General features: G+C 44.2%; 1 protein-coding gene across 1 annotated transcript in view; it reads left to right on the top strand.

Moving 5' to 3' along the window:
• The window catches only part of BAZ1B (bromodomain adjacent to zinc finger domain 1B), a 43,863-nt gene that overhangs the window by 17,394 nt on the left and 13,262 nt on the right, over positions 1 to 13,207 (top strand). The window contains exons 8-13 of the mRNA XM_040082858.2: positions 1,347 to 1,485; positions 1,948 to 2,075; positions 3,373 to 3,484; positions 10,184 to 10,282; positions 10,699 to 10,876; positions 11,324 to 11,509. Of these exons, the coding sequence (XP_039938792.1) occupies positions 1,347 to 1,485; positions 1,948 to 2,075; positions 3,373 to 3,484; positions 10,184 to 10,282; positions 10,699 to 10,876; positions 11,324 to 11,509 (842 nt within the window). The remainder of the gene's footprint in view (positions 1 to 1,346; positions 1,486 to 1,947; positions 2,076 to 3,372; positions 3,485 to 10,183; positions 10,283 to 10,698; positions 10,877 to 11,323; positions 11,510 to 13,207) is intronic.

Here is a 13,207-nt window from a genome sequence, read left to right as displayed (position 1 = left end):
TTTGTGTATTGTGGAATTACTTCATGGCAAAAATGACAGCCTGTTTTCAGAAGCTTTGTCTGGTTTTAGGGGATTTGCTCACTGGAGACTTATAATGCAGCTGCTGTGGTTCTTTTGGCGGCTTAAACCTTGTAAATTTAAGAAAAAAAATACCCGCTTCTGGATTTTTAACGGTGATGTCTTTTGATCACTACCTTTCTAATTATGGCAGGCCCAAGGTTGGACAACACAGTATCTTTTTTAGGAACAGAAAACAACCACAAATTTGTCTTATGTCCAAATGTCATCTGATTCTTGGATACAGAGGAGATACTTCCTGCCTAAAAGCAGTTGCTGCTGCTGCTGCTGGCCCTGCTGCTGTTCCCATGGTCAGGTTGTTGCCAGCAGCCCTTCTCCCATATCAGGATTTGGGCAATAAATCTCAGTTTATTGTTTCTCACTTTAAGGAATTAGTTATGGAGCTGCAGATATAAACTGTCCACTCAAACCTCTCTAAATCATGAGCTGCAACACCAGACTTTTTCTCTGTGTAAGTAGTGGTTTGACCAGTATGGATGTAAAGAGAGAACACTTCGGAATTACAGTTTAGGGCTTTTGTTGGTTGTAAATGTAGATACTGGACAGATGGAAGTGCACAGAACAACACCTAGGTTGTTATTTTTTTTCTGAAACAAGTGAGAGATAAACATCCGTCATGGAGCCTGGCTTTTGTACTTTAGCTAGAGTGTGGAAGTATCTGTTCTGGGAGACCAAGAATCACAGAATGGTTTGGGTTGGAAGGGGCCTTAAAACTGGTCATGTTCAACCCCCTCTTCATGAGCAAGGACACCTTCCACTACTAGACCAGATTGTTCCAAGTCCCATCCAACCTGGCTTGGCACAGGTTGCCCAGAGAAGCTGTGGCTGCCCCATCCCTGGAATTGTCCAAGGCCAGGCTGGACAGGGTTGGATCAACCTGGTCTAGTGGAAGGTATCCCTGACCATGACAGGGGTTGAAACAAGATGGTCTTTAAGGTCTCTTTTGACCCAGACCATTCCATGATTCTGTGATATGATGGTTTTTATCCAGGGTTTCTTCAGCCCAGTCCATCCTTAAACCTTGTCTTGTTCTTTTATATATATATTTTGTTTATTATTATTGTTGTTGTTATTGTGGTTGTTGTTATTTTTTTCTTTAGAATGGCAGGCAGAAAGTAAACTGAAGAGTGTATGGTTGTAAAGAATTTTAACTAAAATCCCTGATAAAACTGCTTTTTTTACTCTTGTGGTGTAGCAAGATAAAGGATAATATTGGTGTCTGGATACAATAAAGGAAGGTTAATGCTGCTCTTTACTGATTGTAACAGTGAGGATGGAGAAAGAAGCAGAGGAAGAAAGAATCCGGAGGCATAAAGCTGCTGCTGAGAAAACTTTCCAGGATGGAATTGCCAAAGCCAAACTGGTGATGCGCAGGACCCCAGTTGGCACTGACAGGAATCATAACAGGTGGGAAAGGAAATGACCATGAGCTTCCATCTCTGTCCTGAGAGAGGGGCTGTGTCAGGTACCATCCCCTGGGAAGGGATTGATAGGGAGAATGTATGGAATTGTGAGGAGAGAGAAGGGGAAGGTATTTGTGTATGTGAAGCGTAGTGGCTGGTTATGTGCCCAGCTTTTTGAAGCCTTCCCATGGAGGTCAGCACTAGTGGAGGTTCAAGTGCTGGCACTGGGTGCTCAGGAACCTCGTTACCATCTTTTTATGTTTGTTGCACAGGCATACTCTTGGAATGGATTCCAAGCAAAGCTTTCCCTGTCTTTCAGCTGTGCTAACATAAAGATCTGCATTGCATTCAGGTTTTAGTGAATTGAGCACACAGATGCTTCTCCCCCCAGTCCAAATAAAAGTGTGTGTGTGTTTAACTAACCAGAAAAGGAGACAGGTTACCTATTTACACACATTTCTTACAGGTACTGGCTGTTTTCGGATGAGGTTCCTGGTTTGTTTATTGAGAAAGGCTGGGCACATGACAGTATAGACTACAGATTTACCCTTCCCCACCAGAAGAAGGAAGATTTGAAGGACCACAGCCCTGGAGGTATGGTCTCTTGAGGGTATTTCTTCTGCTCTGACTGTTTGAATGGAGTCATGAGTGTGAAAGAAGTGTCTAGTCTGAGTGTTTTCATGGGAATACTCTGATTTAAGTCTCCTTTTAACTCTAGAAGCCTGCACACAGGAGGTGCTGGTGATATTTCCCTTCTGCTGCTGCAGGTCTGGAGACTTGCCTGCAGTGTCTCACCTAAGGACCACAGGATACAGTCTCCTTTCCTACAAGTGGCAAGGTTGATGTCAGTTGGTATCATCCCTCTCATTCATCCTGACCCTGCTGTGTTGCAGCGTGCCTGACCCTTGCACAATTAGCCAGTTGTGCTAAGTAGTTAGGATGTCCATCACAGTGCTTATATTCCACTGGTGCCAAGACTCCCAGATCAGCTTGTGGAATAGTAACAAGCAGAGCAGTCGGTTAGATATGCATGGCTTTGCTGATTGAGGTTGTTTTGGCAAACATCCCTCTTGCCCTTCCTCTTAGCCTGCGAATATGCAGGTGAGGTATAAGTGACTTGCTGAACTAGTTCAGGTTCTGGAGCCTTGCAAGCTTGAACAGGGACCAAAATCCATCTGTACAGAAGTAAACTTAACAGTTCTATATGGGAGTAGTTTTTGGACAGAAGGCTCTGCGATAATCTGACTCAGCTGAGTTTCTGTTGTGATAATTTCTTGCTTTTGGAACGTCACATTCTGGCACTGAGTCCATCTACAGCAATCCTGCATGGGAGAGCTTAGCAATCCTTCATGGATTTAGATCCAAGCCATCACATGGTAGAATTGTCTTAGACAAGGGACAAACTAGACACCTGTCAAGGAATGGAATAGGGCAAACGTACAGTGAGATCCTTCATCCAGGTGTAACTTTACAGCCACCTGTGTATTGGAGACTGACTGAGCTGGAGGTGCATCATTCCAAGCTCCTTCATGGGTGTATTTTCTTACAAGAACTGTTTTAAATACTGACCAGCTGTGTTTCCTGATCAACTCCTTGCTTCCAGCTATTTTCATCTTTCAGCTGCTACCACAGGCAGTGGGCAGGATTTCAGCATGTTCTTTTGGAAACTTAACAATCAAAGGCCTGAATGAGCAAGGATTTAAATTCATGTCAGTGTTGTGTGAGATGCTCAGAAATAAAAATTCATGCTGCTTATACCTCCTTTGGTTTTCAAAGTGCTTTGTCAGTGTACAACTAAAAAGTGAAACTACGTATTCCAAATATTTTATGTATTTGGAATAGTAGGAATTCTGCTCAGGATTCTACCTGAACCTGTTCTTTTCTTTTGCAGAGAAGCGGAAGAGCACAGGCAGTGACAGCCGAGGGAACAAGCTGCACCGCTCCATGCCCATCACAGACCTGCCTGCTGAGACCACCACTCCCAAGCAGGGCCAGAACTTATGGTAACATACACTTTCATGGCTGCAAAGTATTCAAAGTGTAGAGGTCAAGGAATCTACACAGATCTCTTTTGCTAAACCCTGCTACAAACCTGTTCCTCTTCCAGTGCTGAGCAGTTGGGTTGGTTCAGCAGCTCCCCAGGCCTCTGTTGCCAATATTATTACTGCCCTGCTAACAGGGCAGACAGTCCAAGCGCCAGCTGAACCATCATTCAGCCTAATCAATCATACAAAGCCAGTATAAATTAAACTATTAAAATGCTTCTTTGATGTATTGCTTTTTAAATATTTTATTCTTCCATGTTGACAGCCTGTTATCCCTTTAATGCTTCCCAATGCCAAGCAGTTGTTTTCTAAGTGAATTGAATCTACTTTTAAGTGTGTTTGATTATAACCTACTCCAATAATTGGCCCTATCAGTGTCCTTAAAGAAATTCTCCTGTGTTAAATGTTGCTCTGTGTGGTAAGGAGTGCTCATCAGTGTCCCCATGCCAGAAAACCCTGGCTAAGCTTTACCTGTTAACTGCTGTGGAGCATTGTGTATTTTTGAGATAACCCTGAGGATAACTGCCGCAAAGTATGTGCTCCTGCAGCTCCCCTCTTAGCAGTGTCTGTCCCACAGAGTTCTACTGCTGACGCATTGAGTGGGGTTTCTTGGTCTTTGATAAATAGGGCTAAACTCATCTCCAAAGAATAGTTGCCAGTCAGGACTACTTTACTAAACATGTACCTGCCTCCCCACCAGGAGCTTAAAAGAAGCTAAAATTATGGGTGTCTTGATTTATCTGAACCATCCGCACTGAATGCTGACTCTTGGTATTGCTCTGTCACAGCAGCAAGTCATAGGATATCACAGAATTCCTGTGCTTTCCTTCGCTGCTTCATCCTCCCGTGACAGATCCCCATCCTGTTACCAGTCTGGGCCTTTGCACATCTTGCCAAAATTCAGTCAGTTGGGCTTTCCTAGGGAATGGGTCCTGCACAGGGAGTGTGGTCCACAGGAAAGTCCTTTGCTTTTCCTAATCGCCTGCTCTAACACTTGATCTTTATTGAGCAGAGATGGCAAGATGTGTTCCAGGAGAAGGACCAATTCTGTAAGGAAAACAGTAGCTTGAATTTAGAGAGCATATTGCTGAGGGCAGCATAGAGCCAGTTTGGGTGAATTAATTAACACAGAATTCCTTCAACTTGTGACTCCAGGCTGAACTTGAAAAAGGACAGTATTTGATCTGCTCATTCAGGTTGGCAACTCCCAACAACATTTTGAGGGAGATAAGTGTGATGACAGAGGTAGGAGTAACGAGTCACAGGCTGGGAGGAGCAGCTCTTGGAGCCAGCTCTTTCTGTAATGAAGAGCTGCTGTGTATGGAGGGACCATAATGGACAGTATTCTCCTTTTATAAAAGAAGGCAACGAAAATAATTAAGAAGATCCTTTAAAAAAAAAAAAAAAAAAGCTTAAAGTGGCAGCCAGAAGCCCAGAGCACTTTCCAAGGGATTTGCCTTAGAGTTTCCATACTAAATGGTGAGAGCAAGTGCTGCCTATTACCTTTGGGAAAAAAAAAAGGTTGAGGAACTTGGAAACAAAACTGTAGCAGCAATAACAAAACATTTTGAGTTCACATTAGGATAAGGAAGTGGTATAAAATAAGTTTTATGCTGAGATTCAGCACAGCTGAAACCTGTGCTGAATCTCAGTGAAAGAAATAAAAACAATGATAAAGTGAATTACAGACTAAGGCCAAAACAATTTTCTTTTCCCCTTGGGGAGCAGCCCTGCTTCACAAAATCTGTTACAGGATCTGCCTTCTGAGAAGAGGGAAGCTCTTCGCATGAGAGAATAATTGGCTAAGAAATGCTAAATAAATAACAGAAATAAGCTAAACTTTTATGTTCAGCAGGGAGATGGAGAGTGATGCTGGAGGAAACTGGGGAAGTCTCCTAAAGAGGTTTTCTTCGATAGAGAAGAAAGGGATTAGGAAATAAAATAGCAAATGGCTCTTTCGAAATAAAGGGCTGCAGCTGAGCTACACAACTGGCTGCTACCAGCTGTTGTGGGTCTGTGAATTGCACCTGTTCAAAGCACCAGTGGGCAGATTGCTGAGAGAGGAGTTCATTGAGGAGTAGGAAGCGCAAATGTAATTGTCCTGGCGCACAGAGGAGTCCTCAAACCAGGAGATGCAGCAGTCTGTAAAGAGGTATGTTGAAGACCTGTGACTGCATACCTACTCTGCCTTTTGGCCACTCAGACATCAGACACTGAGCTGCATGGGGTTTTTTTTTTGGCCTGGGTTTTATGCCAAAGTGTCCTTAATTTCTGTCCTTTCTTGTTCCTGCTAGGGAAGGCTTTTAAGTGCTGACAGTCACAGTACTTGCTCGTTTTTTAACAAGGGTCTTGTGCCTGTGTGCACTGTCTGCCAGGCGGGGGCAGCAGTGCAGGAGGAAGATCTGAGCCGAGCGTGAGCCTTGAGCAGGGGCACAGAGGCAGCTTCTCAAAGGACGCATAACCCCTTCTAATTCAGTGCTGTGCTGGCTGCCTCTCCGTGATTGATAGAGCACCCAAAGCCATGCCTGCAGCTAAGCAATAAGGTCTCTCAGGTGAAAGGCTTTTCCTTAAAGATCTGGAACTCCTTAGAATCTGTTTGCTAAGTACATGTCTTGACATCTGCCACCACTTACATCGAAGCATCCACAGAAAGCCAAGTGACAGGCTGGGAGCTGTTACTTCAGGGGATAGCCAGGAGCTAGAGCTTCCCTCTGAGGAATTCCATATTCCCATTCCTGTATTTTCCTTTGGGGCTATTGCCATTGGTCTCAAGGACTGCTCTGAGTATAAATAGTTATGGAAGCGTCTCCTCCTTGGCTGCCTTTTGCTCATTTTCCTTGGACGCTATGAGGAGCCCTGAGCCCACACTGAAGTCCTGGGATATATCTCTGTGTCCTGTTGTTTGGATGCAAGGACTCATCCAGCTGTAATTCATAATTTTGGCATGTGCATAGAAAGTTTGATTTCTTTGTGTTCTGCTTTGAGTCCTGCTATTTGTCTCTTTTCCTAGGGTTATGTGGAACATGGGATTGAGTAGCCTCACAGTACATATAATTTAGCTTTACCCTTTTATACTTCAGAGTGATGAGACTTTGAAATTAAACATCAGATTAACTCCAGATAGCTGTATTTCACAGTCCTGCTCCTTTTCCCCTTGAGAAAGGGAGCTGGTGGTAAAGGGAGAAATAGATTTATATTTCTTTCAAGAGTTACACAAACAATATCTCACAGAAGTGGTTCTGCTGTTCTACTTTGTCCCCAAAAAGAAGAGGGGTCCAGTGTTCTGTTCTAAAAGTGCAACATAATAAACACTTGGTTACTTCTGTCTTCTCCAGACAGGTGGACCGCTTCCTCTCTTCACCTTGTGCTCCACTTGTACAGATGTTGATCCTTATTAAAAATTTTCTTTGTTCTGGGCACATAGGCACTGAAGAAGTCTCTGTCTATACCATAATATAATGCTTGTGAGCTGTGTACTTCCTAGTCTTTCCTGCAAGAACCGTGGGGGAATCAGAGCCTTGGTAGGATATTAGTGTGCATGCAGGAGACTTCCTGCTCATCCTGGTCAGAAAGGAGTTGAATTTTGGAAACAGTGGCATCTCTGCAGAGTAAGCACCGTTGTTCTCCATCTGTTAGGAATTCAGCATGGTGTGGCGGGTCCCCTCAGCAGATAATTTGAGGTAACCATGAATGCGTGCTGACAGACTCCATTTTCACGCCTGTTCTCTACAGATGGAGTTCCCCTGTTTCCACCAACCCTCCAGAGCAGGTACTGGTCCTGGGCTCCTCTAGATGTTGTCCTCTCAATTTCATTTTTCCTTAATCCAGGTTTTAGAGCTTTCTGTGTCTCCTGTAGCCTGAGGACAGGTAGGAATATTCAGCCTGAGTGAATACTGGGAGCTCCTTTTGACTTGGTGCTTGTGCCGTTTGTCCCTTCTGTTCTGGTTGCTGACCAGTCTGTTGGCTTGTGCTGCTAGAAATGTCAGGAGAGAATCTAGGCTGTTCTTTAGGAATGCAGGAAGTCCTTACACCAGTGGGGATTTCCCCCTTGTAAATCAGTTTGAAGACCCTCACCTGGTCTTGACTTTCCCAAAGGGATCTTTCCCATCCCTCTGGGGTGTGTGATTAACCTGTGCTAGGCCACATGAATGGCACCAACTGTGTTACCATCCCTCTCTGCAAGACTCAATTTTGCCTTCCCCATTTAAGATGCCAGCCCTGTCTTACCATGTCCATGCTCCCAGTCTGGATATGGTTGAACTTCAGTTGGATGTGCAGGTAGTTCCTACAGGTCAGGAGTGCCTGGAGCTAGTTTGGGAAGCAGGAGCTGTGGCTGCACAGAGCAGCAAGGGGTCACTAATCAAATTAACACGATGTCTCCAATATGTTTGTATTTTGCAGATCAGGATTAGGTTCAAGCTTGAGTTGAGTCTTAAGTAGATCAGATCCCTGTTCCTGAAATCCCAGATCTTACTTGTGGAGTGCTCCTGTTCTAAGGAGGCGGCAACTTGATGTTACCCCCTCTTTGTGTTAACTCCTCCCTTGACCCAAACCATAAACTCCACCCTTGCAATGCCCTATAAAAACCGCACAACCCTGCCTTTGCTTGGCCTTTCGTCTGCGTCTCCCGGGTAATAAATGGATTCTCAAGCTTAACAAAACGGAGACACATCTTGTCTGTTCCCCTGCTGGCACCGGCAGCTGTAACCTCTCTGGACATGATGAACCCTGTAACTATGTGATGCTACACTTACTCTCAGGGTGAATTGGAAAGATTTAAGTACCTGTTGCAGATGTTCTTCCTTCCCTGTCCCATGTCCTTTTCATCAGGAACAGAGTTGTACCAGGGCATTTATTCTGGGTTTCTTAAAAGAGTGGGAGCTGCTTTCTGCAGCTGCCCAGCAGCCTGTGTCATCTTCCCCTAAAACAGTGGAGAATAGAAACCCTACGTGACAACTGTTTCCAGTGCCCTTTCCTTTTTACAGTATGACAAAACAGTGCAGTGAGTTCCCCCCTTTGATTTGTCTCCATGGGAGAAAGCAGGGAAACCTCAGGTGTGGTCATCTTGGATATTTTTCTAGCTGGATTCCATGGTATATCACCAGCAATATCAGATGTTAATTTATCGTGATCTGGGCAACCCGTCTCAAGGTGTTTGGGAAATACTCCTGTGCTGGGTATCTGTAGGGCAGATGGTTTGGAGTGTGGTTTATGCCATTCCTAGGTGGTGACAGATTCTAGTGGGTGAAGGATATCTGAAGTGGCTCTGTCCTGTTCCACAGGGAGAGAGGCAGAGAGTAGTAGTGGTGCCCAAAGGTTTTGATCTCAGGGTGCAGAGTGAGGATGCTCCACAGGGTAAGGTGTACTAAAGCAGATGACTGGCTAAGAAACATCCTCCTTCCATTGTTGAACAATCAATCCTATGTTCTATTAGAGGAGTGAATTTCCGAGCTGTATGTAAATTGTGAGGCTGTTGCCCTAGTAGGACCATACTAGAATTATGGACTGTTTTCAGATATGGTACTTAATAAGTATTTCTGCCAGAAAAATAAGCATTGTGGAGACTAGTATTCCAAGAGGAGCCACAACAATATCTTTCTCTAGATGTTGCTTAGCTCATCTGAGCTTGTGCTTAAGAAGAAAGATTAGATCTCAAGTCTTGTGGTCCTTTGCAGTTGTTTCCAAATAAGGTTGATTCTTCTATATCCTGTCTTCCCTCTTCTAATGAGTAATCCTCTTATAGAAGATAGGGAATTAGTCATATTTTTGGTAAATGACCTCTGAAGCTCGAGCTGAGTTCACATCCCATCAGATGAAGAGGCCTCATGGTTTCCTGGAACAGAGTTGGAAAGAAAAGAAGGAAAGCGCAGAATTTCACAGTCTTAAAACTCATTTAAATGTACAACGCAGCATGCAAACATGATTGTACTCTGGAACTGCAGAAGGAATATCTGATTTAGAGAACTCTGTAGCAAAGTATTCCTCTTTTAGATTGGACTAACTGCTGATGGCCATCTCTGTCCTCAAAGATTCCTGAGCACAAAAGTTTCAGCTGATCAGTGTGGTTTTCAGACTCTGCACTTGAGCTTTCAGGTTTGGGCAAACTTAGGAGGACTTGCGCAATTGCAGGGACAGAGGCTGCACAGGCACACAGCTCCAGCAGCAGCAGTTGTGGGATCGTCTATGACATCCCTTTTTTAATCTGGGGACTTCTGGTTAATGAAAGAAAATATGATTAAATCGCCATGCTGTCAGTGCAAGTGTGTTAGTCTTTTCTAGTACATGTAACATGACATTCAGATCATTTAAACAAACTGCAGAGTAGTGAATGGAATCCCTGGGGTAAACAGCTTAATTCAAATGCCAATGTTTTGATAAACTTTATTAGGAAAATATATCTATAAACCAGTTTTGTGTTTATTTTGATTCTGTTTTTCTTACCCTGCAATTGTCTGCATTTAGGAACCTTGAAACTAAGCCAGCCTGAGTCAGAATTCTTCTACCAGCATTTCTGGAAGTGTTTCACCTTGCTCCATGGGGTCAGGATATAGGTTACCACTTAACCCTCTACCTACTGATCCTTGGGAACTACTTAGAAGAAATTGTATTGTCACAGAGATACCCTAGGTGATCTAGGTACATTTTTCTATCTTTCAGGTTTCTCTGTGACAGTCAGAAGGATTTGGATGAATTGCTGGATTGCCTACACCCCCAAGGAGTAAGGGAGAGCCAGCTCAAGGAGCGCTTGGAGAAAAGGTGAGCCTGCTCTTTGTTTTCCTATGTGTGCCTTCTCCAAGTCAGAGCAAGTCCTTGGCACAGCAAGCCTTGCTGTTCCTGGGACAGCATCCCAGGCTGGGCTTTGATTTTCCTGTGCTGAAGAGGGGAGAATATTCAGGTTGAGTAAATGCTGGTTTTCTCAGGTAGAGTCTTGTTAAAGAACACTCTGAACAGTGAGGAAGTTCGGACAGTCTTTAAATTGCTCCTTGAAACCAGGAGCAAAGGCAGTGCTGGTTGCTCTGAGCCAGAACTGCCACGTGCTTACATGTGTCTTTCAAGGAATGGTCTGCCCTGGTAGAGCTCATAGCTCTCAGTGGAGACCATTGTCCCAGAGCCTGGCCACCTCCCAGGGCAGTGCTCTGCCTATACTCAAAGGTTGGGTTTGATTTTTCTAGGTATCAGGACATCACACATTCCATCCATTTGGCTCGGAAACAGAACTTGGGCCTCAAATCTTGTGATGGCAACCAGGAACTGCTGAACTACCTCCGGAGTGATCTGATTGAGGTGGCAACGCGGCTGCAGAAGGGAGGCTTGGGATATGTTGATGTGACACCAGAATATGAAGCAAAAGTGAGTGAATAGACAAAATACTGAACAAGACAAGTGTGAGATGAAATTTTCTGTGGAAGGTGTTCAGTCTTTTGGTCTCCTCAGACAAGAGGAGCAGGAGATCAGTTTTCTTATTTGTCCTTCATACAATTGTTTCAAGATTACACAGCTGATGGCTTGAAGTGTAGGTGGGTCATAATATTGGAGCTGAGTGTCCTGTTCAATTGTCCTGTTTCCATATTCTTACGACAGGCTTCTTTATGGAGCAGAACTCCATAGCTGATTTTTATCTTCCATATTAAAGCCAGTGTGTCTTGTTGAGACAGCAGCAATGTGCTGGTTTCCATAACCAGGTGTGGCAGGTAACCACACTGCATTAGGTACTACAGGTGTCCATTTGCAGAACCACTTCAAGCAGCAGAGAGAGTAATATCCAGCTGTTAAGGGGTCGTATGCTCTTCCCAACAGGTGTACTCGCTGGAGAGCCTAAAGGATTTTGGAGAGTGTGTGATTGCGCTCCAGGCTGGTGTTGTTAAAAAGTTTCTGCAAGGTTTTATGGCCCCTAAGCAGAAAAGAAGGAAACACCAAGGAGAGGATTACATTGCCAAGGCTGAAGAGATAGATGAAGATAAGAAAATGGCAGAAGAAGCTAAGGTATTGTTTACCTCAGGGCTCTGTTTTGGTCTTGCAATAGAACTCTTACGAGCAGTAGCAGTATATTTTGTGGGGTACTAGATCTTGAGCAACTTCCATTTCAGATTTGTAGTTGAGTGTATTTGGTGTTTATGAGGCCAGGTGTTCCCTGTTTATTTTAAGGACTAATTGTATGGGGAAAATAAAAATAATAGTGAGGAGTTACTTAATTTTCTCACTGTGAATAGGAAATGGGTTAAGTTCTTCCATACAGTTTTGCTTAAATAAAAGTACGTTATGGAGCATTTTTACAGAACTTAATAGGAGTTGTCTCTATCAGAGAGGACTGATGGTGCTTTGGTCCACAAAGAGGAGAGACATGTTGAGGTTCTGGTCACTGCTAAGGGAGTGAGATTTAGGTAAATACCAAATTAGGCAAAGGGAGTTAGAAGTTGTTGGATGTGTGGAGGCACTTGGGGAGATGTCTGGGCAAACAAGCTGCACGTGCCTCCAGGAGAAAAGTGGTGTTTTGGGTCTAAATATGTATACCTCCTATTAAAAGGGATGGAGATGAACTGCAGAGGGTTGGGAAGGGTACTGCAGGCACTTGTGCTGCACCAGTGTTTCACCTTAACAGGGGTACTTGTGTTCAGGGGTAGTTTCTGTAAACTAAGTTGAAATTAATGCCCCATGACTAAGAGTTGCCCCACTGCCCTCAGCTCTGCCCTGACTGATCACTGACTTCAGCAGAGGCAACAATATCAGAATTGGATCAGCAGAAGTACTTGAAAGTCCCAGCTTAAGAAAAGAAATAATATCTCTTCACCTGTGTTTACCTGAAGGGAGCAGGCAAGAAAGGTGGAGAGAGACTAATTGACAAGAGCATGTAGTGACAGAACAAGGGGGAATGACTTCACGCTAATGAAGAGTGGGGTTAGAGTGGATATTGGGAAGAAATTCTTCCCTTTAAGAGTGGTGAGGCCCTGGTAGAGGTTGTCCAGAGAAGCTGTGGCTGTCCCATCCCTGGAAGTGTCCCATCCCTGTTCCAGGCCAGGTTGGATGGGGCTTAGGAGCAACCTAATATAGTGGTAGGTGTCCTTGCCTATGGCAGGGGATTGGAGCAAGATGATCTTTAAAGTCCCTTCTAGGAATCTCTGACTGATGCTGAGGGTAGGTTTTTTTGGTGTGGATCTGTGGTGGTTTTTTTTACAGCTCCTGAACCCTTGTTTGAACATCAGGTCTTTGCTAAGCTGTGCCATTGCTGTGTTAGCAGAATAATTTGGATAGACACTAGAAATTTTCACATTCCTCAGTTGTCCTGAAATACTTAAAGTTTGCTAATTCTGAATCTTCCCTCCTAAGTGCAAGGGTAATGGGAGGATGCCGTATCCTGAAAGCTCACAGCAGAATGGAGTGCTGTAAAAATCGGTGAGGTCTGAGGCAGAAAGGGCTTGGATCAGCACATTTCCTGTTTCTACAGTGGCACCATATTGTGTCTTACTCCTGTCTGCCTTAGAGCTGTAACTGTGAGGGCTGTACCTGTAGGGCACACTCAGGGTAGCATCAGATTTACTACAGCACAGTCCTAATGTGTGCTTGTGCAGGTCTTCCCTCCCCCAAGCACTGGTTTTAGTGTCATGCCAATCTCTCTGGAGCATTTATTTATGCAGTGTGGTGCTTACTGTCTCATTCAGACTTTTCTAGACCTTTGTGGTAGGA

Source organism: Hirundo rustica, chromosome 19 (assembly GCF_015227805.2).
Source record: "Hirundo rustica isolate bHirRus1 chromosome 19, bHirRus1.pri.v3, whole genome shotgun sequence".
Taxonomy (NCBI): domain Eukaryota; kingdom Metazoa; phylum Chordata; class Aves; order Passeriformes; family Hirundinidae; genus Hirundo; species Hirundo rustica.
The sequence above is the reverse complement of the archived record's forward strand: the minus strand, read 5'-3'. Positions and strand labels throughout refer to the sequence as shown.